Source organism: Tenrec ecaudatus, chromosome 1, assembly GCF_050624435.1.
Source record: "Tenrec ecaudatus isolate mTenEca1 chromosome 1, mTenEca1.hap1, whole genome shotgun sequence".
Taxonomy (NCBI): Eukaryota; Metazoa; Chordata; class Mammalia; order Afrosoricida; family Tenrecidae; genus Tenrec; species Tenrec ecaudatus.
The window spans coordinates 313,829,883-313,856,852 of NC_134530.1; the positions used below are offsets into that span (position 1 = coordinate 313,829,883).

The window sequence follows — 26,970 nt, forward strand, 5'->3', positions numbered from 1 at the left end:
CTGTAGGCAATTGGACATCCCTTTACAGGAGGGTCTCGTCAGTGAAGCTAAATACGGCTTCTTTTTAATATTCAAGTAATTTAAGGTTTTAAAAGAATCTAGGATGCAAATCAGGTACAATTTAGTCACGATACCATATAAAGACCATTAAGTAAACTTAGAAAAATATTTACATTATTATGCAGTTTTTTAAAATGCCGACTTTTAACTAAATTGATACTTCTATATTCTTATTTACAATACCCTCTACCCTCAGACTCTGGTAAATAATATTGGCTTATTGATGTGGTTTAAATTTTTTAACCAGTTGCAAAATAACTTCAATTAAAACCAATGCATAAGGAGATGAGCGAGTCAAGGTGCGATGTAGCAACGATGAAAAATACAACTTTCCTCTAGTTCCTAAATTTTTCCTGACTCCCCTCCCTCAACTACCATGATCCCAATTCTACCTTACAAGTCTGGCTAGACCAGAGAATGTACACTGGTACAGATAGGAACTGGAAACACAGAGAATCCAGGGCAGATGATCCCTCCAGGACCAGTGGTATGAGTGGCGATACTGGAAGGGTAGAGGGAGAGTGGGTTGGAAAGGGGGAACCAATTACAAGGATTACAAACGACAACAGAAAGTGGGTGAAGAGAGACGTTGGACAAGGCAAGATATGACAAAAGAATAATTTATTAATTTTCAAGGGCTCACGAGGGATGGGGGAGCGAGTGGGAAAAATGAGGACCTGATGCCAGGGGCTTAAGTGAAGAGCAAATATTTTGAGAATGATGAGGGCAATTAATGTACAGATGAGCTTTACACAATTGATGTATGTATGGATTGTGGTAAGAGTTGTATGAGCCCCTAATAAAACGATTTAAAAAAAACAATGCATATATTCCTCTTTCATTATTTATTATACCACCTTAGCATCTTCCTAGAATATGTAAGTAAGCAGAGAACTAGGCCCAGTATGGAAAAAATACCAACTGAGAGATAAGTGGATAGTTTCTCTTGGTAACAATGTAATTTTAAAAATCAAAAGCAGATTATAACAAATGTGCAGAGTAAATGGAGCAATGGAGGGATGGAATCTGGTGACATTGTTCTTTCTTCTAGTGCAAACCTTACTTTGTTCCTAGGCCTACAGAAGCCAGTTCTGTGAAGTCACCTGAGACGCCTTAAACTGTACGTGAACACTGGATGAAAATAACAAGAGACATTGTTAAAATAAAGATCACTGATTGTATCTGCATAGGACGACTCCAGAAAGGTGCTTCCCTATACTTTTCTGCATTTAAAATATATCCTTTAACAGAGTCTAGTATGGATACAGAAAGCAGAGGTTAACTCACTTGCAAAAACTGGTCCTAGGAGGCCACTTACCTTTCTTTGGTAGCTGCATTTGCAAACCGAGCAAATCCCTTGCTCAGTTCAGCATATAAGGAGTACTCTATGCATCCCCCTCTGACACCAAGATACACGGAGCTCCTAAGACCTGTAGATGTGGACTTACCTGGAAATAGGATCTTTGAAAATGTTAACGGGCTATTTTGAGATGGCCTTACCTGGAAATAGGCACTTTAAAAACGTAATGGGTTATTTTGAGATCATACAAGACTAAATGGGGCCCAACCCATGGACTGGTGTTCTTCTGAGCAGACTCACAGCCAGAGGGAGAGCCAATCTCAGGAAGGTGGAGCAGAGCCTGGAGAGATGTACCACAAGTCAAGGAACACCAAATCGCCAGCAGCCAGCACACTGGAAGAGAGAGGGCTGACCTTCCCCAGCAGCCTTCAGAAAAAAAAGGTGGCATTGCTGCCTCCCTGAATTTGGACATTGGACCTCCAGAACTGTAAGCGAGTAGCTTCCTGTGTTTGAAGCCGCCCGCTTTGCGCCTCATTATTACAGCACCCCTGGGACCGGAATATGAGCTCCCACAGCGCTGGCCTTCCCCTGTGTGTTGAAAGTTGTGACATTCCACACAAGCTCCCTGCCCAAAAGTGCTCTGGGGAGGGGAGTAATTGATGGGGAAGGGAAAAAAAAGCCACAACAGAACCCTTGCTGCAGAAATAGGTTATTCTGTCAAGTGAGCTCAACATGTATTGGTTGTTCACATACACAGACTGATGTACTCTTATACTGATATACACAGCTCACATACTCTGCTGATAACGTGCTGAGGCGCAATCATGAACAACTGAAGACATGAGTTATGCACACATTTAAAAAGCAAAACCCTTATCCATTTCCCATAACACTTACTACCCAGGTTTTATCCCATATGTATAACGTTGGTGGAGGTGGGGGCAGGAATCACAGCATAAATCTTCAATGAAAATACTATGTGAAAATAGCTGCCCCAGAGTCACTGCAACACCGCTATCAGCTTCCTGAGAGGGTTACCAAGTGGCACGACTCACAGTGAGTACAATCAACAGTAAAATGGGTCTGTTTATATTGTACTTCTGGTCTTTTTCACTGAGTCTTTTCCTAAACATAAAGGTAGACAGAGGACAAAGGGAAAAGCATTTCACACCAAATTATATTTATAAGCCCCTCAAAAGGATGAAAGACCTCAAGTGCAGGTCAGTCTTTACATGAGAGCATCCCACATAGATGGAGGAAGCAAATGGAGGGGACCCCTTCCCCCCACCCAGACACCCAGACCCTGAGCCCCCTCTGGACACTGGGTTGTTCATTTGAGTGATGTGACATGGGTTGAAAGTTCCTGTGAGGGACTCACTTCAGCAGCATCTAGAGCTACTTTTCACTGCTTATGAAAAACATGGGAGGGTCACTGGCTCCCTCTTGACCTAGGATCAGGGGTCAACATGCTTTTTGGGGGGGGACAAACTACATAGCAAACACTTCAGGTGTTCTGGCTCAAGCTGTCCCTGGAGCCACCCAACTCAACCACAAAAACCGCCACCCCAATAATGCTGTGAATGAACAGGTGAGGCTGCGGGTCAGTAAGAACTTGACACTCCCCACCTCACCGAGGCTAAACACTAAGGGCGTGCAACAGAACAGCAAGGGGAGCAGAGCAACAAAGTCCCCAGGGAATACCAAATATAGACTTTGGGGCCAAGGCTTGGCACCCCATCAGACTCGACCGGAAAAAACTCCTAAAGGCCAACAAACAGTCCTTGGACTAACTACAGGCTTTTCTTTCTTTTTTTTTTTTTTTGTCATTGGCTTTTTGTTGTTGTTGATGTTTTGTTTTATTTTGTTGCTTTCTTTTTCTGTCTTGTTTTTGTGTATGTTATTATCTCGGCAGGTCTGTCTAAATAAGATAGGATGGATGAACAATCTGTAGGAGAAAACAACAGGCCAACGGTTCTGGGGGGACAAGAGAGAGAAGGGCATGGGGAGAACGGAAGCGGTTTTAACAAACCCAGGGACAAGAGAACAAGTTATCCAAATCGGTGGTGAGGAGGATGTAGGAGACCTGGTAGGGACTGATCAAGGGGAATGTGGCAGAGAGGAATTATTGAAACCCAAATGAAGGCTGAGCGTGATAGTGGGAGAAGAGGAAAGTAAAAGGAAATAGAGGAAAGAACTAGGAGGCAAATGGGCATTTATAGAGGTCTACATAAAGGCATGTACATGTGCAAGTATATTTACATCTGATGATGGGGAAATATATCTATGTGCATATGTTTAGTACTAATGTAGGAGATGGACATTGGGCCTCCACTCAAGTACTCCCTCTATGCAAGAATAGTTTGTTCTATTAAACTGGTTGAAGACAAAGCTGGTGTATAAGCAAATGTGGTGAAGAAAGTTGATGGAGTCCGGCTATCAAAAGATATAGCATCTGGGGTCTTCAAGACTTCAAGATAAACAAGTGACCATCTAGCTCAGAAGCAACAAAGCCCACATGAAAGAAGTACAGTGGCCTGTGTGATCATGAGGTGTCGAAGGGATTAGGTACCAGGCAGCAAAGAACAAAAATCAAATCATTGTGAATAAGGGTGTGTGCAGATTGGGGACCCACGACCCATCTGTAGGCAACTTACAGAAGGGTTGTGTGGCGGGGACGATGATGAAACATACAACTTTCATCTATTTCATAAATGCTCCCACCACCCACCCTCACTATCATGATCCGAATTCTACCTTACAAATCTGGCTAGACCAGAGGATGTACACTGGTACAGATAGGAACTGGAAACACAAGGAATCCAGGGCAGATGATCCCTCCAGGACCAGTGGTGTGAGTGACGATACTGGGAGGGTAGAGAGAAGGTGGGTTGGAAAGGAGGAACCGATTACAAGGATCTACATATAACCTCCTCCCTGGGGGATGGACAACAGAAAAATGGGTGAAGGGAGACATTGGACAGTGTAAGAGATGACAAAATAATAATAATTTATAAATTATCAAGGGTTCATGAGGGAAGGGGGAGCGGGATGGGAAGGGGAAATGAGGAGCTGATACCAAGGGCTGAAGCAGAAAGCAAATATTTTGAGTATGATCGTGGCAACAAATGCACAAATGTACTTGACACAATGGATGAACGTATGGATTGTGATACGAATTGTACAAGCCCCCAATAAAATGAGTAAAATTAAAAAAAACAACAACTTGACATTTTAAAATCTACTTTTACTATCCCTTTCAGGTGTCATGGAATACTGTTCTTTTGAGTCTTGCCTGGCCATCTGAAAATGTAAAAGCCATTCTTAGCCAGGTTCCCATCCGTACTCTAACGGCCCTTCCTGTTTCTTGGTATAAAGCATACTAAAAAAAAACAAACAAAACCCAAGTCACATAAGACTATATTACCCCAAAAGGAACCAAACAATATTAACTTCATTTACAAAAGCTGTTAAAGATACTGCAATGCTGGTCCTCAGATTAGGGACCCAGTGAACTAAACCAACTCAGATTTGGCATCCGTTCAGGGAATGTACTGCCTCACAAGCTTGAAGGTGTCTTTGGAAGCGCTTCTCCAGTTTCTACCATCGGTATACCAGATTTCTAAAGTACAGTTAGATTATAATGTCACATAAAACCTAAAGACAAGGAAAACTAGAGTAGAAACTAATGGTCAGTGTGCTAAGCATGTGATGCTTGGGGCTTGGGCAGCAGTTCCCAAGGCCAGGCGTCAGTTCTGACCCTCCAGCGCCCCCTGTGTTACTGAGTGGAACTGCTCTCTTAGGGGTTCTTGGCTGTCACCTGTATGGAAGCACGTTGGCAGGGCATTTCTTGGTATTGTCAGGTGGGTTCGAACTACCAGCCTTTCAGTAAGTAGTCAAATGAAGTGTGGCACCCAGAGATCTTTGGGCAGTGTTATCGGGCAGCTAGTTCCAGTTCACCTCTTCTCTTCTGGGCCTTGGGATGTGGCTAGGGAAACCAAGTAGCTGCAGGGTTGGCAGCCATTCCCAGGTGCACATGGGCTTTTAGACCCTTTATTCAACCCCAGATCCCCCAAAAGGTCAATGAGGGATCCTAAGTACTGAATGAGACTCAGGAGGAACTGCATCCATTGCGGTTTCCCTCGTATTGCCCTGGTCGGGGGCTGGATGCATGCAGAAAGAAGACCGGAAGGAATGGCCATGGTCTGTTGAGCTCAGCCGGCCTTCTTTCCTGCTCTTTGACAGGTTGGGACAGATGGGAGGACAGGCAAGTCCAGAAAGTCCGCACTGCTGTTGCTCACTTTCTCTCTTCTGCGCTGAGCGCCTTTGTGTGAGGACCGCAGACAATGTTCTGAGAGTGCTGCCTGGCAGTCTAGAGCAGTGTTCCTCAGCCTTCCCAACGCCTCGATCCTTAATACAGTGCCTGACGTGGTGGTGACCCCCAACCTTGAAATTATTTTCGTTGCGGCTTCATAACTGTAATTTTGTTATTATTATGAATCGGGCGACCCATGTGAAAAGGTCGTTTGACCTCAAAGGGGTCGTGACCCACAGGTTGAGAACTGATGATCTAGAGGGTTGTGCTGTTACCCTGCAGTTTAAACCCACCAGTTACCCCAAAGGAGAATGAGGAGGCTTTTTGATGCTGAGAAGTCTAGGAACGCCCAGGGAACAGGGTCCCTGTGAGTTGGAATCAACTCGGTGGCAGTAGTGGGCGGGTTGGAACGTCTCCAGCAAAAGGTGCCTGAGATTTGAGCTTCAGCAGAACTGGCGACTGTGGACATTCTTCTTGCTCATGGCATAATTTGCAGGCGTGCTTTTTTGTCTTGGAGGTGAAGGGGCAGCCATGCATGAAGATGGGAAGTGCAGGCTACATACGACAGCCACTTACTTAGCTGGGCGGGCAGGTAGGTGGGTTCACCTGGGCCAGGCCACGTACACTACCACTGCGATTGTCCAGTGCCAAGGGTTGGGTGGTGCTGGGAATAAGAACTTACACAGCATATTCTTTTTTATTATTATTTTTTTTTACAAAGCACATTCTCTTTTCCCTAGAGTCATTAGATCGTATCACAGTGGTGGCATGAAGGACCTAGACCTTGATGGAGAGCAAGCTCCTCAGGGCAGGAGCCCAGCTGGGCTACGATGGGCATTCTATAACTAACTGGCTGCCTCTGCCATCCGTTTGCCCTTACGGTGCAGTGCGTTTCCTGGAGGAAGTGAAATGAAATGGGCACCAGAGCCCACAGGAAGATCTTCCATCAGTACATTTGGGATGCTGAGGCCACAGTTTACAAGGTTGCCCAGGCAGGGACCGAAGTCAGTGCTCCCCCTTCACTCCTCAGAGAAGCACGGCCATTCTGTGTGATTCCAGAGGTCCCCCGAGTGATGGGGAACGGGGCAGGGGCGGTGGATGCCTAACATGGTGAATATAGTTACTCACATTCAATGAGACATGTAAAAACATGGGGAGGGGGTGGAAGAGGAGCTGATACTGAGGGCTCAATAGAAAGAACATGTTTAGAAAATAGTGATGGCAGCACATGTATAAATAGGCTTGATACCATTGATGGATGGATTTTTATAAGAGCTGTAGGAGGCCCCAAGTAAAAATAAAAAGTTAAAGTTATTGCCTCGCCAAAATGTGAAGCAGACACGATGTGCTCATGCTGTTGAAGAAATGCACCAAGAGCCTTGTAAATGCAGGTGATCGCACACTTTCCCTGTATAAGCAAGCACAAGAGCTGCAAGCCGCATGAAGGTGAGGGCAATTCAATGAAGGACGCCTATACTTGTAACCTCGGATTACCAATAAAGGAACGATGGATCTAAAAAAAATGCAGATGGGACAGCTACTTTGTCACACACACACACACACACACACACACACACACACACACACACACACACACACCCCAGATGTATCCAGTGGTAGGCGTGGGAAATCAAGAAATTCTAGAACCCTGGATACACAATGAGCCTTTATGGGTGACTGGATGGTGGCCGGGAAAGGGGGTGCTGTGCCCCCTCAGCCGCCCATTAGTCAAAGGCGGGCTTTCCCGCCCTCCCTGGGGGCAACGCAGTCAGTGGTCGAGCCTTCATGACGAGGGTGGAAGGGGCTGCCTGACTCAGCGAGGGTTCCCTGGATTTCCATCTACCAACCCAGTGCTGGTTCTCCCGGAGTCTGCGGCGGTGGGGACCCTGTGGCGCATGTTGGTCCCAAGTTGGGTGATGGGAGGAGCAGAACGGGCATCTCTTTACAGTTCCAAGGACCGAATGAGCATTAAAATCCACAGTGCAGAAAACCTAGGAGAGCTCTGTAAGTGTACTTAAGGTAATGGATGGTATGTTCCCATGTCCGGACGTAAGTGTTCTCTTTCCTTTCCATCTTGTGGAGAGCGGAAGCATCCTACAAGCCTCCAACACACACATACTTGAGTTCCAGATACTCATCAATGCCGTACTTGGACCCTTCTCGTCCAAGGCCAGATTGCTTCACGCCCCCGAAGGGGCACTCCACAGTGGAGATCAGCCCTTCGTTGACTCCGACCATGCCAACTTCCAGCTGCTCTGCCACTCGCCAGATCTGGGCCGGGTCTTGAGAGTAAAAGTAACCTGTTGACGGGATAAGGGACACGTGTGACGTGAAGACGTCCTGTCAAGACCAGTGGCGATCAAGCATATGGATCAGCTGTGAACGCTGTCAGACCATAGGAAAATGCCCATCAAAACCACCCAGGCATCCCTTAGGGACTTCACTCCCCCACCAAATCCACTGCCAGCGTGTCCATTCCACGTGACAGAGAGCCCACAAGACAGAGAAGTACTGCTCCCGAGAGGTTCCAAGACAGGGACCCTATGGGAGCAGAGTGTCTCATCGTTCTCCCGAGGAGAGGCATGTGGCTTAATGACTGCTGACCTTGTGGTTAGCAGTTCAACATGTGACGCAGCGTAACCCATTCCTCCACTGTAACCCACTCCAACACCAGAGTTCCTGGTCCCACTCACCCCCGCCCGCCCACCACCAAATGCAGACGAAGCATGCTGCTGCCATTGAATAGATTCTCACTCATGGTAGAACTGCCCCTGGGGGTTTCTGAGCATGTAATTTTTTACGGGAATAGAAAGTCCCACTCACTCCCCTACTAAGACCAAACCAAAGAACCAAACTCATGGCCATTGAATTGATACCAACCCTTGGTGACTCTGTAGCTCAGGGTAGAACTGACCCTGTGAGTTTCCAAGACTGTATCTGCTCACGTGAATAGAAAGCCTCATCTTTCTCCTGAGGAGCAGCTGGGGGTTTTGACCCGCCAACTTTTCAGATCGCAGCCTAAGGCACAACTACTACACTACAAGGGCTCCTCCACTGCCCTACAGGTCCCCCAAAATACTGCTTAAAAAGCAACACGAACAGGGGGTAGGGTGGAAGTCATTTAAAAGACAACTCTCTGTATTAATCTGAGAAAAGGATTCTGGAGGTCGTTCAGTAAGAGAAACGCTTACCTGCGAGCCCAACGTCAGCGGCATTCGCGATCGCTACGGCCTCCTCCTCTGTGTCGAACCTGCACAAGGAAAGAGCATCATCAGCACATTTGCAGAGAAGAGCAAAGGAAGCCAACTTCCCTTCCTCCTGATTAGGGAGAGTTAGGGGCGCCCGAGTTTTGCAAACGAAAGAAAGCAGCATCCTTCACCATGGTGACTCAGCATTCAAGGCTCCAACCCAAACAGCAAACTCGCTGCCATCGAGTCAGTGCTGATTTGTAGAGATGCCCCATGGGCTTCCCAGGCTGTAACCATTGATGGGAGGAGAAAGCCCAGTCTTCCTCCCGCGGAGCTGCTGGTGGTTTCGAACTTCCGATTACTCAGATCCCAGCCCAACATGTACACCTTAGCAAGCAAGGCTAGCCCAGTAAACTCATACTGGTTTCCTCTCTTCTAATTTGTTATTGGTAGGTGCACCACAGACCGCACAGGGCTTCCTTGCCTTTAATCTTACTGGAGCCGACTGCCGACTTTTCCATTGTATCTGATTTCCGACAGAATGGGAGAAAAACAGGCCCCCCTGGAAGGAACTGTGGCATCTTTAGAATGCCACACAGAAGGCCTCAGAAAAGGCCTGCTACTTTCCTTCCTACAGGTGGAGTACTGGTTAACCGCCGTCCTGCTAACTTTGAGGCCAGTAGTTCAAGATCACCAGCCACTCCGAGGGAGAGAGACGAGGCTTTCTACTGCTATCATATAGTTACAGGTTCAGAAACCCACACGGTAATGCTATGAGTCAGCATCCACTAGATGGCGCTGTTTGCTTTTTGGAGAAATACAGCGCAGCCAGAAAACTACTTTGGAAAAGCCACGCTGCCTTAGAAGGAAGTTCCTTTATTTATTTATTTTTAGATATTTAATCATTTTATTGGGGGAAGGAAGTTCCTTTAAAGCAGTGGTTCTCATCCTGTGGTTGACACCCTTTTGGGGGTCGAACGACAACCTGCGGTTGCGGGGACTTTGGGGGTCGCACGAACCTTTCAGAGGAGTCGCCTAAGACCTTCGGAAAACACAGATTTCCAATGGTTGGGGTCACCACAACATGAGGAACTGTATTAAAGGGTCGCGGGATTCGGGAGGTTGAGAAGCACTGCTGTAAAGGGAGCAGGGGCTGGGGTTCTGATACCAGGTGGACTACTTGCTACTGCTTAGTAGGGTACTGGTGCTTGGCGTCGCTTTGCTCCTCTCTGAAGTGTGATTTCCTCCAGCTTTATGGTTGTATTCCTGGATGAAGATATTGAGAAGCATTTTCCTGCTGCCCCAGAGTCTGTAACTAGGGCAAAAACTCTGAATATTCCAATGAGTAAGTTCACAGTCCTGCCAGCAGATGGAGCCTGCCACCTCTGTGCAGGCCTTAAAGCTGAGGTCTTGGCAGAGCTGGCTTCCCCTTGCCTCAATCAATGTAAGTGTCAAACTGGAAGAGGAGGAGGCAGCTTTGGCTGAAGGAGCACCACATTTGCCTCTAATACAAGTCCCTGATGGGAGACCCAAGAGAAGTACTTGTCAAGTTCAGAGGATGTCCCGCTGTGATGGTCAATGTTAGGTGTCATCTTGGCTAGGCCATGGCTCTCAGTGGTTTGGCCCAGGCATTACACAATCACGCCCCATTGTGTGATCTGACGTGAGCAGCCAATCAGTGGAAAGGAGAAGTTCTTTGGGGGTGTGGCCTGCATCTAATATACATGGTTGTTCTGGCAAATCTCAAGCTCTCAATCCTTTGCTGCATCATCATCTGACGTTCAGTTCTTGGAACACGAGAAGCCTTCAGCTTGCTGTCTGATCTGCATCTTTTGGGTTTGTCAACATCTGCAAACACCTGAGTTAGAAGAAGCCTCTAGCCTGACACCGGACCCACAGATCTTGGATTTGTCAACCATCTCCTTGATATCAATCCCTCTCTATATTTACACATACACTTCATTGGTTTTACTTCTCTAGAAAAACCAGCCTAAAACAACCTGAAAGGGGCTCTGTCCCCACTTGTCGTGAGTAAGCCACTCTATCTGATGATGGGCCGAGAAACACGGCATCACCAATGCCCTGGACTCCCCAGCTATCCCGCTAACACACGGCAGTGCATCTTCAGTTGTGGCTGTTGCAGACATTTTCCATTTGGGAAGAAATACATGAACATCAGAGCTGTGGTCCCATGTTCGTGTACCAGCAGAAGGAAAGGTGTCAGGGACTAGTCTGCTAGTCTCAGACTCGTCTCCACCTCTTATTTACACAATAACAGTAACCACCATATGACGCCAAGTGCTTCGTGCACATTAAATCATGCAGCCCGTATTACCACTCTATGAGGGCTTTCACTGGCTAATTCTCAGAAGGGCCTTTCTTCTTGGTCTGTCTTAGTCTGGAGGCTCCACTGAAAATTATCCTCCACGGATACTGCTACTGCTATTTGAAATGATAGCAACATGCAAATCTCTACAGTAAGACAAACTGACAGATGACTGGGTGGTGGAGATCTACTTTGGAAAATTAGTCAGTGAAAACCCTATGGATGAGAACAGAGCACTGTCTGAAGCAAGGTTGGAAGATGGGCCCCTTAGGTTGGAATGAGTGGCTCCAACAACGGACTTGAGTAAACGACAGATCTTGAAGCTGGTACTGGACCAAGCTACATGCTGTTGGGTAGTGCATGCACTATGTTGCCATGAGCTGGTACAGACCTGACGGCTGCTAACAGCCACCGCACATCGGTGCATTTGAATCATGGTGCTGGAGAAGGATATTGAAAGTACCATGGACTGCTAAAAGGACAAACCCATCTGTGTTGGCAGAAGTAAGGCAGAGTGCTCCTTAGGGGCAAGGATGGTGAGACTTCGTCTTGCATACTTTGGAGATGTTGTCAGGAAAGACCAGTTCCTGAAGAAGGGCATCATGTAGGTAAAGTAGAGCTAGGTAAAGCAGAGGGGCACCGAAGGCGGGGAAGGCCCATGATGAGATAGATAGACACCGCAGCGTGTTTCAGTGTGTTGTGCACAGGGCCAGAGCTGACTTGATGGCACCTAACAACAACAACAACAACAACAGTAACCACCGCCATTGCCCTGTGAGGTAGATATGCTTTTTAATCCCCTTTCCATGAGGAACTTGAAGCTCAGAGAAGTTAAGTGGCCCAAGGCTATGCAGCGTTTCAGAGTCTGAATTTACAACCCAGTTCAATTCCAAAGCCTGCATTTTTAACTACTGCATCCTTCCTGTTGCCTGTGAAATGTGAAGTGCATGTTCTCGGGGGATCTTTTTATTAAGAGAAAAAGTATAAAAGCTCTTCAAGGGATCGTTTGGGCTGATGGTGGAATGATGTATCCACATCACTGTCCGGATGATAACAAAGCTAGCAAGATACACGACAGCAAAGATTTCTGGTCTGAGCCGCACGGTCCCGGTAACACGGGCTGCCTGCTACTCCCTGAAGCCAGTGCTGGAGAAGCCAGAGGGCAGAGAGGGAGCAGTGTGGCTCACAAAGCCCCAATCAGCAACTATCATCAGATGTACAAGACACTCCTGCAAGCAGAGCGTGGCTGGATCCCAGAGGAGAAGGATGGTCAGAAGTGGGTGAAGAGGGTGGGGTGGGGGTGCTCCATGGAGTCTGTGGGGGCTGGGGACACCTCTCCCATCACATTTGTGTTTGTTAGGTGCTCTTCCTTGTGAACCTGGGTCCCCAGGTCCATGTTGTGTTGCCCCAGGGCAGGGAAGAAGTCAGGCCACTTTGAGGCAGTAGGGAGACCAGGCAGGGCTCAGCTGCTGGCGGAGAGCCCTATTTCACACAAGTGTCAGAGCAGCCTGAACCAGGGGCCTCCTATCAGACATTATCTGCTCGGTGGAAACACGCTACCAATGGTGTACCTGGAAAATGGAGTGCCGTGAACGTGTAAAATTCCCTGGTGTGCACCTGGCGACTTAGTAAAAGTTAGCAACCCAAACTTGCCCAGCAGTAAGTGCCACAGAGAAAGGCCTATCGATCTGCTTCCGTAAGAATAACACTGAAGACAATTCTGGATTCCAGTTCTCCCCTCTAACCCATGGCGACTTGGAATTATGGGATGGCAGGTGGCATGGGTGGTGCAAATGGTTAACATGCTCAGTTGCTAACCAAGTCCACCAATAGGTGCCATGAAAGAAAGGCCCAATTTACTTCACCGAAATCAGCTTCGGCCACCCTACAGGGTATAGCTCCGATTCACATGGGTTGTCATGAGGTGGAGCTGACTGGTAGAAACTAGTTTTAACTTGAAAGAGCCTCAGGGCACAAAATATACCTAGTGGGCTGGCATGGCATTAAGCTTAAATTTTAAGACTAGAGGTTCCCTTCCGGAGGCTCAGTCCTCCAAATGTATCAGCAGGTGCATGGCTCTAAGCTTTTTCTTCATCTTCGAGATAGAGGTAAGAGTCAAGGCAGCCTGAAGGTCAAGGAGATAAAGATACACTCACATGGAAGACTTTAAGATGTGTGAGGGATCCCCAAGACTAAGAAAAAGAATAAAATAAGCCCCTAACCCCAGGGGACAAAGAAATAATGAAACAGAACAAAACATTTAAGAAATGGGGTAATAAGTTCCAGAGCAAAATTTTTAAAAGGTGGGGTGGGGGTGGGGTGAGCGGGGAGCCAACAATGATGAGTACAGGGGATAATAATTGTTCCCAAATTGATGGCAAGGAGGGGGTAGCTTTTCTGGTCGTTTGATCAATCGAATAGTATCTAAGAGGAATTACTGAGAGGTGAATGATGGGTAAACATGTTAGTGGCGCAGAAGGAAAAAAAAGAAAAATAGGAAAGACTATATATCAATGTATATATGTAAATATATAACTATATTGTATTTGTTGACATATGTATATATATGCAAATGCAACAAGGAAGCAGATGGACTTTGGGCCTCTACTTAAATCTTATCTCAGTATAAGAATGGTTTGTTCTAATCACGTGGCATTTTTTGATACTCACCTCCTGACACGATCACTGAAGACAAACAGGACACATAAGCAAATGTGAAGAGAGCTTATGGTACCCGACTATGAAAAGATGGAACCACATAACTATCCTCTAGCTCTTTAATGGAGCCTCCCGTTACTATTATAGTTTTTATTTGCTTTACCTCATTAATCATGTTAGATTTGAGCATGTCCATTTGTATATTTAAGATTGTTCAGTACATGAAAGCCAAGATAGATAACCCTTCAGAAACAGTCACAGGAGTAAGGTTCCCTGAGGCTACGGGAAGGTGGGTGGTAGGGTCGAAGTGGGGAATAGGGAGCCAATAGCATTGATGGTTGTATAACCCCACTCTCAAGGAATGAATGAATAACAGAATTATATGTAAATGGGCGTGTTAGATTTTGCAAGATATGGGGCAAAAGAAAATCTACTCTAGGAGAAAAAACATAAGGGGTTCCTGGAGGGTAAGGTAGGAGAGGGAGGGGATAAAACAGAGCTGATCTTGAGGAGTTCAAGAAGAAAGAAAATGTTTTGAAACTGATGGTGGTAGCAACTGCACAACTGCTAGATGTGATTGAACTATGGAACGATATGATATCTGTAAGAGTTCCCAATAAACTGATTAGTAACTAAATGAATGAATGGTAATGAAACAGAAGAATTAATTATGGGGAAGAACCAACCCAAGAAATCAGGGATGAAAAAGATCATGGTGAGATAAGGAACTAGGTGGGTGGGTTGGACAGCACAACGGGTGCATCTGAAGAGCGAATCAACGGCAGATGCAGGGGAGGCCCTTACCTCCCCAATGGCACCAGGGGCACACGCAGAGAAGGATGGAACAAGACAAGGATGAAGAAGATATGGAAGACGGAAGTAAGCACTATCAATGGAACAGACATCTTTGAAAAATCTTTGGAAAAGGATAAACGGGAGAAACTATATGTATGCAGAAATAATGCATAGGATTTACCCAGCACTAACTACTTCAATATCACTGTTTGTTGTTAGCTGCCATGAGCTGGCCTCAAAGCCCAGCAGCCTCATACCCAATGTGTAACCGCTCCGTCCTGCGTCATCCCTACGGTGAGTCAGGGATCCCAACCATTCAAAGATTTTTCCACTGGATGTTATTTGGAGAGATTGTCAGACCTTTCCCTGCTAATCCATCTTATTCTGGAAGGTCTGCTAAAACATGTTCAGCAACAGGGCAACCGACAAACGTCCACTGAGAGATGGTGGGTGGCTGTACCGAAGGGCACCGTCAGGTTCCACATGGAAAGTGATCACTCCACCACCGAACCATGAATGCCTCAGACTTTAAACCCTCACAGAAACCACTCCTGGCTGAGGGCCACGCCAGAAATATCCCAGGATACTGAAGAACTCAAAGATCCAGCACAATTCTAGAAGTTTCCAAAGAGGAAAGAGGAGGAAGAATCAGAAATCTGGATTTTTCATTAACAAGAGTGAGCACGGAAAGGATGATAAATGCAGGGTGAGGCGTGGCACTGATGAGCCACATACTTGTCAGCGAGTGTTTTAATATTTCCTCCCCACACTTTAAGGCTGTGAGTTGTTTTACCTCATGAATCATGTTAGCTTTTCATGTGTTCATTTGTATATGTAAGACTGTTCGGTAAAAGAAAGTCAAGATAGACAGCCCTGCAGAAACAGTACCAGGAGTAATGGTTCCCTGATGGTACGGGAAGAGAGCGGTGGTGGGGAGCTGATAGCATGGGTGATTGTACACCTCCACTGGATGGGATGGAACAACAGAATCATGTGTGAATGGATATGTTAGATTGGTAAAATAGGTCAATAAAGCTATATAATTTTAAAAATGTAAATAACAGTGTCACTTCAAAATGCTGATCCTACAACTCTATCCAAGAAAATTAGTGCTTCCTTGTGATTCTGAAATAAAAAAACTGTCTCAGTATGTGGTTTTTAAAAGTTACAAATTGAGCACAGTTCTCTATTTCTCTCACCCCTCCTTCCCTATCCCTCACCCTGTCCTTTCTCCAGAGAACCATGAATGGAATCTCTCTCTCTGTTTCTTTTTTCTTGTCTCTCCTTCTTCTTGTCTCTACTGACAATGGTTATCTGACACTACCAAGCTTGGCTTCGTAGCTGGTGCTGTCACCCTGTGATTCTTACTTGAGAACAGGCACCAGAGGCCCAAACGTTTCCTCATGGGTGCAAAGCATGTCCCGGGTGACGTTGCTGAGCAGTGTGGGCTCAAAGAAATTTTCCCCAAACTGATGTCGCTTCCCTCCTGTCTCAATGGTGGCCCCCTTGGAAACTGCGTCACTGATGTGTTTCTCTACCTGTGTAAAGACAAAAAAACAGGAGTCCTTAAGAAAGGTGGCTGAGAACACTGTCCAAAGGGCGCAATCTCACACTGCAGAAAACTGTAACTGTTTTCTTTTCCTTTCATTAAAAAGAAAGCAAGACACAAACAAAGCTCCCCAGTTCTTTCTGGGGATGCAGGGACCCTTTGTGCAGGTCTGAACAAAGCCTTCTTCATCCTGCTCTTTGTAGAATGCACCCAATTCTTTCTAGACCTGTAGCTCCAGAGGCTTCCTGGGATTCATTCCCAATGCACTCCTGGGCTGGTCTCGCCGTTTCCCAGCTCCCTGGGCTGCTCTTTGCTGGACTTTGGTGTCACTGTTTCTAATCCACTCCTCTAGCGGCGCTTATGAAAGAGGTGCACTGCAAAGGGTGTCTGGTCCAGTGGCGAGGCTTTCTGTTTTCTTTATGCTGCGGTGTAATCCGTACTGAGGCTGCAGTCTGATTTTCATCAGTAACTGCTTCGAGTCCACTTTGCTTGCAGCGAGCCAGGTTGCGTCACCTGCACACCAGGTTGTGAATGAATTTTCCTCCACTCCTGATGTCATGTTCCTCTTTAGAGAGTTCAGCATCTTGGGTTATTTCAATAGCATACGGATTAAAGACATAGGGTGAAAGGGAAAAACGAAAACAAAGCCACACGTCTTTCTTAATTTCAAATTATTCATGATCCTTTTCATCTCTTTGACTGACGCGGGTTCCTCATGAGCACGAGGAAGCTTTCTGAAAATCCCATTCTTCGCAAGGTCGTCCATAATTTGTTATGATCCAGTCAAATCTTTGCATCGTTAATAAACACAGAGGTGAATATTGCCGGGATTCTCCATCTCGGTTCAGACCCGCCTGACACCAGCAACAATAGACCTCATGCACCTCTTCTTCCAAATCCACCTTGACTTTCTGGCAGTCCTAGATTGTTGCTGTATGTTTAAATAATTTTATTTGGGGCTCAGACAACTCTTATCACAATCCACCTGTCCATAGTGTCAAACACATTTATACATTGGCTGTCATTTTCAAAATATTTTCTTTCTACTTGAACCCTTGGCATCAGTTTTTCATTCCCTCCTCTCTCCCTCCCTCCTGAACCCTTGATTATTTGTATATTACTATTACTTTTTCATGTCTTTCACTGACCAATGTCTCCCTTCACCCACTTTTCTGTTGTCTATCTCCCTTGGGAGGAGGTTATATGTAGATCAGGGGTCCTCAAACTTTTTAAACAGCGGGCCAGTTCACTGTCCCTCAGACCATTGGAGGGCTGGAATATGGTTAAAAAAAAACCAACTATGAACAAATTCCTATGCACACCGCACATACCTTATTCTAAAGTAAAAAAACAAAATGGGGAAAACATCTGGCAGGCCGGATAAATGTCCTCAGCAGGCCGCATGTGGCCCATGGGCTGTAATTTGAGGACCCCTGGTGTAGATCATTGTGATCGGTTCCCCCTTTCTCCCTCTACCTTCACCTTCTTCTCCTGGTAAGGCTACTCTCAATATTGGTGCTGAAGGGGTATCTGTCCTGGATCCCCTGTGTTTCCAGCTCTTATCTGTTCCAGTGTACATGCTCTGATCTAGCCAGATTTGTAAGGTAAGATTGGGGTCATGATAGTGGGGGGAGGAAGCATTAAAGAACTAGAAGAAAGGCAAACAAGCAGCCATCTAGCTCAACAAAGCCCACATGGAAGAAGCACACCAGCCTATGCGATCATGTGGTGTCGAAGGGATCAAGTATCAGGCATCATCAGAACAAAAAATCTTATCACAGTGAATGAGGTGGGGAGTGTGGAGTGGAGACACAAAGCCCATTTGCAGGCCACTGGTCATCCCCTTACAGAAGGGTCTCGGGGAGGAGTCGAGCCATTCAGGGTGTAATGTAGCAACTATGAAACATGCAACTTTCATCTAGTTCCTAAATGCGTTCTCCTCCCACACTATCAAGATCTCAATTCTACCTTACAAATCTGGCTAGACCAGAGGATGTACACTGGTACAGATGGGAACCAGAAACACAGCGAATCTAGGGTGGATGATTCCTTCAAGACCAGTGGTGTGAGTGGCAATACTGGGAGGGTAGAGGGAGGGTGGGTTGGCAAGGGGGAACTGATTACAAGAATCTACATGTGACCTCCTCCCTGGGAGACGGACAACAGAAAAGTGGGTGAAGGGAGACGTCGAACAGGACAAGGTATGACAAAATAATAATTTATAAATTATCAGGGTTCATTAAGGAGGGGGGAGCAGGGAAGAAGTAGAAAGAAATGAGGAGCTGATGCCAGGAGCTTAGGTGGAGAGCAAATGTTTTGAGAATGATGAGGACAATGAATGTACAAATGGGCTTTACACTATTAATGTATGTAGGGATTGTGATAAGAGTTGTCTGAGCCCCTAATAAAACAATTTTAAAAAAGAACTAGAAGAAAGTTATGTTTCATCGGTGCTATACTGCATCTGGCAATACTAGTTGATGTACTGCTGCAACCATTTTTGAAGTATCTTCAAGAACATCTTGTCTGGATATGATATTAATGATATTGTTGATAATTTCTGCACTCTCGGCTCATCTTTCTATGGGACATATACCAACATGAATCTCTTCCGGTCTGTTGTCCTGACCTTTATCTTCCAGATTGAAGACTGAGCACTTCCAGCCTTGTGTCAGTATGTGGAAACATCTCAATTGGCATTGCATCAATTCCAGGAGCCTTGTGTTCTTGGCCAATGCCTTCAGAATTGCTTGGACCTCTTCCTCCAATGCCATGTGTTTTAGACCATATGCTACCCACGGAAGGTTGGAATGTGGGAACACCACAATCAATTTAGAACATTTTTGTACTCATTGTTATTAGCTCCCTATTTCCCTTCTATGCCACAATCCTTATAAACTATTAATCCACTTACTATATCAACAGATTTACCTATCTGGATTCCCTGTAAAAACCCATATAAATAAAACCCCAACAATAGCAAAGTCAAACACAGAAAAACTTCAATCCAAAAGAAAGCCGAAAATAATAAAACACAGTACAAATTAAAAATGGGTTAAAAAAAGGGGGGGGGACTATCTATATTTGTATTCATTCACTTTTGGAAGTACTCTGAGGGCAAGATTATTCACATCCCTGGTCAATCAATGGTCCAAAAGAATTCAATGGAGGCTTTATCACAAAGGAGACCCTCCAAGTGGATTTTAGGTTTTCACTGTCTTTATCCATCACCTTCTGCAAACTGGATGCTCAGAATTTATGCTCCAATACAATTCCCTCCGCTAATTTTGAATTTTATTATTTATAAGCCATGGATCATACAGGCTGGTGTGTTCCTTTCATGTGTACTAAACTGACACCCCACTTGGATGGCCCCTTGTTTTAAGACCCCAGATGCTATTCTTCCTGATAGTTGTGTACCACCTCATTTCTTCATCACACTTTGTTTTAGTGCCCGTATCAGAAAGCTTTCTCTACCTAACAAAAATAAATGAATAAATAAATCCTACCTTATGGTAGGAGCTTGAAGGCCCAGCAAACAGTGCCGCCTACATAGCAGTGGTCTCACCTTTATTTGGGCTTAAAACAACAATCTCCTAGAACAGTAGTTTCCCAACCTGGCTGCACACCAGCATCATCTGGGAGGCTTCAAAGCAGCAATGGCCTGCCCCAGGCTAGACAATCTGCTCAGAACAGTTTAACAACCAACACTCTGGTCTTGAACTGTAGCTGAAACAAACCCAAAATACAGAGCGAGCGAGCTAGACTCTTCCCAGGGTGCAAAGTCACCCTAAGAATGCTGGCAAGCATCAGGGTAGACATTAAGATATTGGATCTATCTACATGAAGCCCTGGTGGCTCCATGGGGCTAGTGTCGGATTACTGATGGGAAGGTCAGCGGCCCCACACCACTTGTCGCTCCTCGGAAGAAAGATGAGGGGGTCTGCCAATGTACAGATTTGGTCTTAGAAATCCACAGGGTGAGTTCTACTCTGTCCTGTGGGGTCACTCTGAGTTGGAATCAACTTGATGGCAGTGTTCTTAAAATAGGAGCCTCAGGGCAGTAACTAGAAGTTGATCAGAGTTCCGTCAGCCTCCGAAGCATCACCTGGCTTCCCTGGGTGAAGTAAGGAATGCGCAGTCTGCTGCACTGACCGTCCACTGTGTCAGGGAAGCCATCCCAAGGTCTGATCCCAGGCTCTCCAGGGTCACTGAACAGGGGTCAGGCTGTGGTTGCCACTTGAGAGGTGTCTTGGTTCCTCTGTCCTTTCTTCATTCCAACACTCACCCCCCAGTCTCCATGTTCTGCCAGACTTAACTCACTCCACTAAAATCCTTTCTATCTGTAGAGTCTTACCCAAGGTCTATACTGGATGTTCAGTCTTATAAGAAAAGTCTTTGTATACATTACTAAAATAGTTTTGTTTTTAATAGTAGAGCAGAGAGAGACATCCTACCTAGAAATCTAAATTGTGATATTTTGGGGACAAAGAATTTCTTCCTGATCCTAAGAGCCCTTCCTGCCATCCCTTAATCCTGAGCACGGAATACGTGATGACATATCTTTCTGCTGGGACGTGTTCTTGGAAGATTGTTTGGACGAATGTTTTGTGGGGAAGCACAGAAGCAACAAATCCAAGGTAGTATGTCCACCGAAATATCAACTATCTGAAAAACAAGTCAGGTTTCCTTTCCTTTTGGATGTCCACCCACCATCCCCCCAAAAAGGACTGTATCTAAAAACACTGTATTCCAAGAACTTACTTTCTGCGGCAGAGAGAGACAGACGCCCAGTGATCACCAGGAGAACAGGGAGGACGGGAGGAGGTAGGAGGCCTACAGGGACAAACCTCACAGACTGTGAGTAACAGCACCTGGAAAAGTCTAGGACCACATGATGTCCCTCAATTCATTCAAATCGACAGACATTCACTTTTTCAGCTCTCTCTATGGCTTCCCAAATCACCTTGCTGGGCATCTCAGCAAACTTGTTGGGTTTTTTTTTTTGGCTAGTTAAGTTTTGATTTCAAAACCATGAAGCTTACTCAATCAGATAATGCAACTAACTTACCTTTTCGATGGCTTTTTCATTAATTAACGGGCCTTGAGTGGTTCCCTCCTCGAAACCATTGCCTACACGCAGGTCTCTCTTGATTGCTTCCACAAATTTTCTCACAAAGGAATCGTGGATGCCTTTTTGCACCAAGAAACGGTTTGAGCAGACACAGGTCTAGATACAAGGAGAAAACAAAAACAACAAAGAACTCACATAGCTGGCCAAAAGCGTGCATCTCAACCAATACATTTTTATAAAGTTCTATTAGCGTGTAATTCGCATGTCATACGATTCAACAGTTCAATCACGCCAGTAAAAGTTGGGCAATCATCACCACAATCAGTTTCAGAACATTTTGCTTGTTCATTACTCGTCATTACTAGTTCCCCACTACCCCCAACCCCCCTGCTACACTTCTTCCCCACACGCCCCGCTTGGTCTCTTATTCTTTTTTCTTTTAACATTTTATTAGGGACTCATACAACTCTGATCACAATCCATATATATACATCCATCCATTGTATAAAGCACATCTGTACATTCTTTGCCCTAATCATTTTCAAAGCATTTGCTCTCCACTTAAGCCCTTGGCATCAAGTCCTCTTTTTCCCCCTCCCTCCCTGCTCCCCCCTCTCTCATGAGCCCTTGATAATTTATAAACTATTATTTTGTCATATCTTGCCCTATCCGGCATCTCCCTTCACCCCCTTTTCTGTTGTCTGTCCCCCAGGGAGGAGGTCACATGTAGATCCTTGTAATCGGTTTCCCCTTTCCAACCCACCCTCCCTCTACCGTACCAGTATCGCCACTCACACCCCTGGTCCTGAAGGTATCATCCACCCTGGATTCCCTGTGCCTCCAGCTCCTATCTGCACCAGTGCACAACCTCTACTCTATCCAGTCTTGCAAGGTAGAATTCGGATCATGGTGTGTGTGTAGGGGGGGGGGGGAGCATTTAGGAACTGGAGGAAAGCTGTATTCTTCATCGGTGCTACGTCGCACCCTGACTGACTCATCTCCTCCCCTAGACCCCTGTGTGAGGGGATCTCCAGTGGCCAACAAATAGGCCCTGGGTCTCCACCCTGCTACACTTCTAAGGAATCACCCATCCAGTTACTGTTGCTATAGATTTACCTGTACTGGATTTCATATACAGAAATCAATAAACAAAAAAAACTTAACAATAACAAAATAAAATAGATACAAACTTCAATAGAAAAAAAAGCCAAAAATATTAAAAACCAGAATAAATTTTAAACAGATCAAAAAGATCAAACAATAAGTTGTTAAATTTTAATGTAGCTGCATCTGTAGTAATCCTCTTTCCAATGCTTCTCCATGATAGCAAGGCTCTTCACACCCCATGTCTAGTCACTAGAACCATAATTCACGTGTATTTCTCCTTCACATTAAAATAAACAAACGGAAGCAACTTTAAAATGTGTCAAACGTGAGATCAAATGATCAGCTGTTACATCTTAACCTAATTATGCCTGCCATCATAGGCTTTACAATTTTCCATGTCTATCCACATTCCTCAACTATGATCAGAGGGGATTTACAGGAAGTTTAATCCAGGTGTGGACCCTGAAACTGGATCTGGGGCATCCACTGTCATCCACAGCCTGCTGAAAGCCATGCCTGCCTTCAGATTTAGATTTAATTATTTACAATCCTTGCGTCACACAGGCTGCTTCTTCCATGTGGGCTTAGTTGATGCCTCCCTTAGATGGCTGCTTGTTTGCAGACAAATCTTGAAGCCCCCCAGACACTTCCTTCTCATAGCCGGGCACCATCTAGTTCCTTCACCACACTTTGCTACCACACCTCCCTTCGGGGATCTCTTCATGAGGGTGAGCACCAAGCAGGGCCATGTCGTAAGAACGAATTGCTCTCAGACTGGGGCTAGAATTAAGGGCAAGCCCCCAATTCAGGAACATATCTCAGGCGTAGATATGTCTCTGGTTCACCTTAGAGAAACCATTGTCATTTTATGTTAGAGAACACTGTCAATCACCCCCCGGGAGCTTCAAGTCAATGCTGACTCACAGCCACTTACTTTATAGGACAGGGTGACTGGAATCTGTACAGGACAGCAGAAGCCTCATCTTTATCCCAGAGTGGGCTGGCGGTCTATTTATGTATCTTTCTTTCTTTTAAAAAATTTATTTGTTTGTTTGTTTTTGGCTGGCGGTTTTAAAGCATCGTCGTTCGGTTAGCAGCCCCATGCTTAAGCACTACGCACTAAGAGTGTTGTTAGTTTAGCCAATGACATAGAATTTAAAACACTCATTGAAAATGAAATTACATGAGTATAGGCCAGTTATGGACCACAATACATGAACTGTTGACTTGGACAAGTTCAACTCTTAAGTGACTGGACACTGTTTACACAAACAGTGGGGGTTGGTGGTAGGGCAAAACTTTCAATAACATTCATTCACAAAGTCACACCTCCCCCCCACCAAAAAAAGTCACAACCATGGCTAGCAGATTAATACCTGTCATAATAAAGCAAGGAGGGCATTCCAACATTAAGGATATGGTAGTTCCGGGTCACTGAGTATCAATCAAAACATTTGTGACCGCCATTCCCTTCCGAAGCATGAAGACTTAGACCCAGGTGGTTCTCACCATGCTTCTGACATGCTATCTCTTTTTCCCCCATGTGGGCTTGATCTGAACGATATCTGCACCAAAAGAGAGCCCATTCCCCGCCAACCCCCCCTGTGGCAGCTCTTACACCTCAGTGGTTACACAATTAGCAACTGTGAATATCTGTGAATGAAGAACAAAGGGCCATGGAATCAGATTTCTTGGTATTGTTTTCCTTCAGTCTTTGGACAAACCATTATAAGTCAAAACAGACCAAAACTATAAACCCCGAGACAGCAATGCTGTGACATCAGGGAAAGAGGTTACAAGGAATGAGGTCACATGCTAATGTATGTCCTTAGCTTAAGTTAAACCTTCTGAGCTGATGCTGACATTTTGAAAATGGGCACAAGATGACTGTTCCATTTGAACCAATATTATTCAAAATATTTCTGCTTGTATTTCTTTAAATCATTTTATTAGGGGCTCATACAACTCATATCACAATCCATACACACATCAGTTGTGTAAAGCACATATGTACATTCATTGCCCTCAACATTCTCAAAACATTTGCTCTCCACTTAAGCCCCTGGCGTCAGGTCCTCATTTTTTCCCCTTCCTTCCCGCTCCCCCCTCCCTCACGAAACCCTGATAATTAATAAATTATTATTTTGTCATATCTTGCCCTGTCCGGTGTCTCCCTTCACCCACTTTTCTGTTGTCTGTCCCCCAGGGAGGAGGTCACATGTAGATCCTTGTAATCGGTTTCCCCTTTCCAACCCACCCTCCCTCTACTTTACCAGTATCACCACTCACACCACTGGTCCTGAAGGGATCATGCGCCCTGGATTCCCATGTTTCCAGTCCCTATCTGTACCAGTGTACATCCTCTGGTCTAGCCAGGATTGCAAGGTAGGATTCAGATCATGAGAGTGTGGGGTGGGGGGGAGGGGTACTGAGGGGGAGGGGGAAGAATCATTTAGGAACATCTGCTTGTGTTTTTAAAATTAGACCTATTTTCAATTATAAAAGAAAACCACATCACAGGAAGTGTGGTTATTGCTGATACATTTTTTCCTTCTTCCTTAATTACATATCTTCCTAGCTGAAAACAAGTCTACATACCATTTTGTGCTCTATACATTTCAATGTATGGCTTTATTGCCTTAAAGAAATATGCACCAAAACTAGAATTTTATAGTGTGATCCTGAAATGTTTTGTGTTTGTAAAAGGAAATACATTTATTTCTGAAATAAATAAAATAAAAGAGCCTTATTTGGGCCCCATAGGGGTAAAGCAATGATAGTATTAATCTGCTCTGGAGTACATCTAGAGGTCTCGGGTGGCACAAAAGGAGCCCAAGGAGCAGAATGGGTCCCACGTGGAGCTACTAATCACAAGGTCAGCATGCCAACACCACCAACTGCCCTATGGGCGAAACATGACGCTTTCCACTATTGTGAAGAATTAGAGATTCAGAAACACTGGGTCAACCTGAGTCGAAATTGCCTTGCCGGCAGAAAATTTGGAGTTTTGGGGGTGGCACAAATAATTTGCACTCTGGTTCTAACCACAAAGAACCATGGTAGTACAGTGGGTTGTTTGGGGCTACCAAGTTCAAGGTAGGTGGTTCAAACCCATTTGCAGCTCTGAGACTGTCCGCTCTCATAAAGATTTACCATCTCGGAAACCACAAGGAGCAGTGCTACTCTGTCCTAGGCAAGGTTGCTATGATTTGGAATGGACTCAACGGCAGTGGGTTTGTTTCTTGTTTGTTAAACAAAAGGTTAGCAGTTCAGAAGAAGGGCCTAGCAATCTACTTCCACAAGATTAGCCCCTGCCCACACAAAAACCCCTCTTCAGTTGAGGTGATCACAACTCTTAGCCAACCCTGTAGGACAGAGCAGAGATGCCCACAGGGCTTCCAAGGCTCTAAATCTTATCAGAGCGAGGCTGCCACATCTCTTCCTGTGGAATAGGGGTATGTTTGAACTGCTGACCTGTTCTGCTTAGCAACTAACCACTTACCCACTCCACCACCAGGGCGCTTTTCCACCAAAGTAGAGGCATCGAAAACTCCGTAGAGCACAGAGCTACTCTGAACAAATGTGAGGCTGCCATGCATTGGAATCCACTTGATAGCAATGGGTTTCCTTTTGGCTTATTGACGGCACATTAGGATGAAGTGCCTGTGAATAAGCCAGGATTCCAGCAGCAGCTTGGAGAGAAGCCAGGAAGCAGGGCCCTTGGCTCACAGCCCAAGTTCCTCAGCAGCGAGAAGACTGTGACCCAGAGATATATAACCTTAAGTAAACCAATGACCCTGTCTAGAGTTTCTTTTCCTCATTTGTAAAATGCGAGGTTGCATTGAATAAACTTAAGCCTCCCTGCCATATAGAATATTCCAAGGTTTTCTAAGATCTTGACTTAGGCCAGCTTTTCCCTGGGGACAACCTGGAATACTTCACACACTTGGGTGTGCACCTTCAGTGCATCTCCAACCTCGGGAGGAAGGACACCCAGGTAGGTCTTGGGAGGGAATAGGGTTTTCAGTTTTCCAAAGAGTCAACCTCAAGGTTTCCCTTCCTTCCAGACTGTGGGTCTCAGACTTTACCTGGTCAAGGGGGTGCTGTGTCAAGAGAATGGCTAGACTTGTTCAATGGAGAAATGCTCAAGGAAGCAAAACAGAAAATAACAGGTTCAAAGGGCAGGAGAAAGAAGAGTCAACAGTGGACTAACAGGTATTGGCTACTTAGAAACCTCCTCACAGCCAAGGAGTTCACCTTACTTTTCTTTAGCTCCTTAGAGTCTAGCATAGTCTCCCAAGAAAGCCTTGCTAAATATTTCCTGAGAGAGTGAAGAAATGGGGGAATGGAAACAAGAAACACTGGGAGGAAGTGGGATAAATGAGAACTGAAGTTACATTGTGGGATGGCCATCAATGAGATGAAACACTATGTGCATGAATTGAACGTGCAACTGATCTGCTCTGTAAACCTTCAACTATTACACTAAGGAGCTCTCGTGGGTGAAGCTGCTAATCACAGGACCAGCATTTCGAATCTACTAGTCACTCTAAGTCGAAAAACTGAGGCTGTCTAGTCCCTGTAATGATTTAATGTCTTAG

The 26,970-nt window shown here is 45.4% G+C and overlaps 1 protein-coding gene across 1 annotated transcript in view; it reads right to left on the reverse strand.

Moving 5' to 3' along the window:
• Positions 1-7,325: 7,325 nt before the first annotated feature.
• ALDH5A1 (aldehyde dehydrogenase 5 family member A1) overlaps positions 7,326-26,970 on the reverse strand; it is a 41,043-nt gene continuing 21,398 nt past the window's right edge. The window contains exons 7-10 of the mRNA XM_075533300.1: positions 21,260-21,418; positions 16,008-16,177; positions 8,864-8,922; positions 7,326-7,972 (exon numbers count right to left, since the gene is read on the reverse strand). Coding sequence (XP_075389415.1) covers positions 7,767-7,972; positions 8,864-8,922; positions 16,008-16,177; positions 21,260-21,418 — 594 coding nt within the window. The 3' untranslated portion in view covers positions 7,326-7,766. The remainder of the gene's footprint in view (positions 7,973-8,863; positions 8,923-16,007; positions 16,178-21,259; positions 21,419-26,970) is intronic.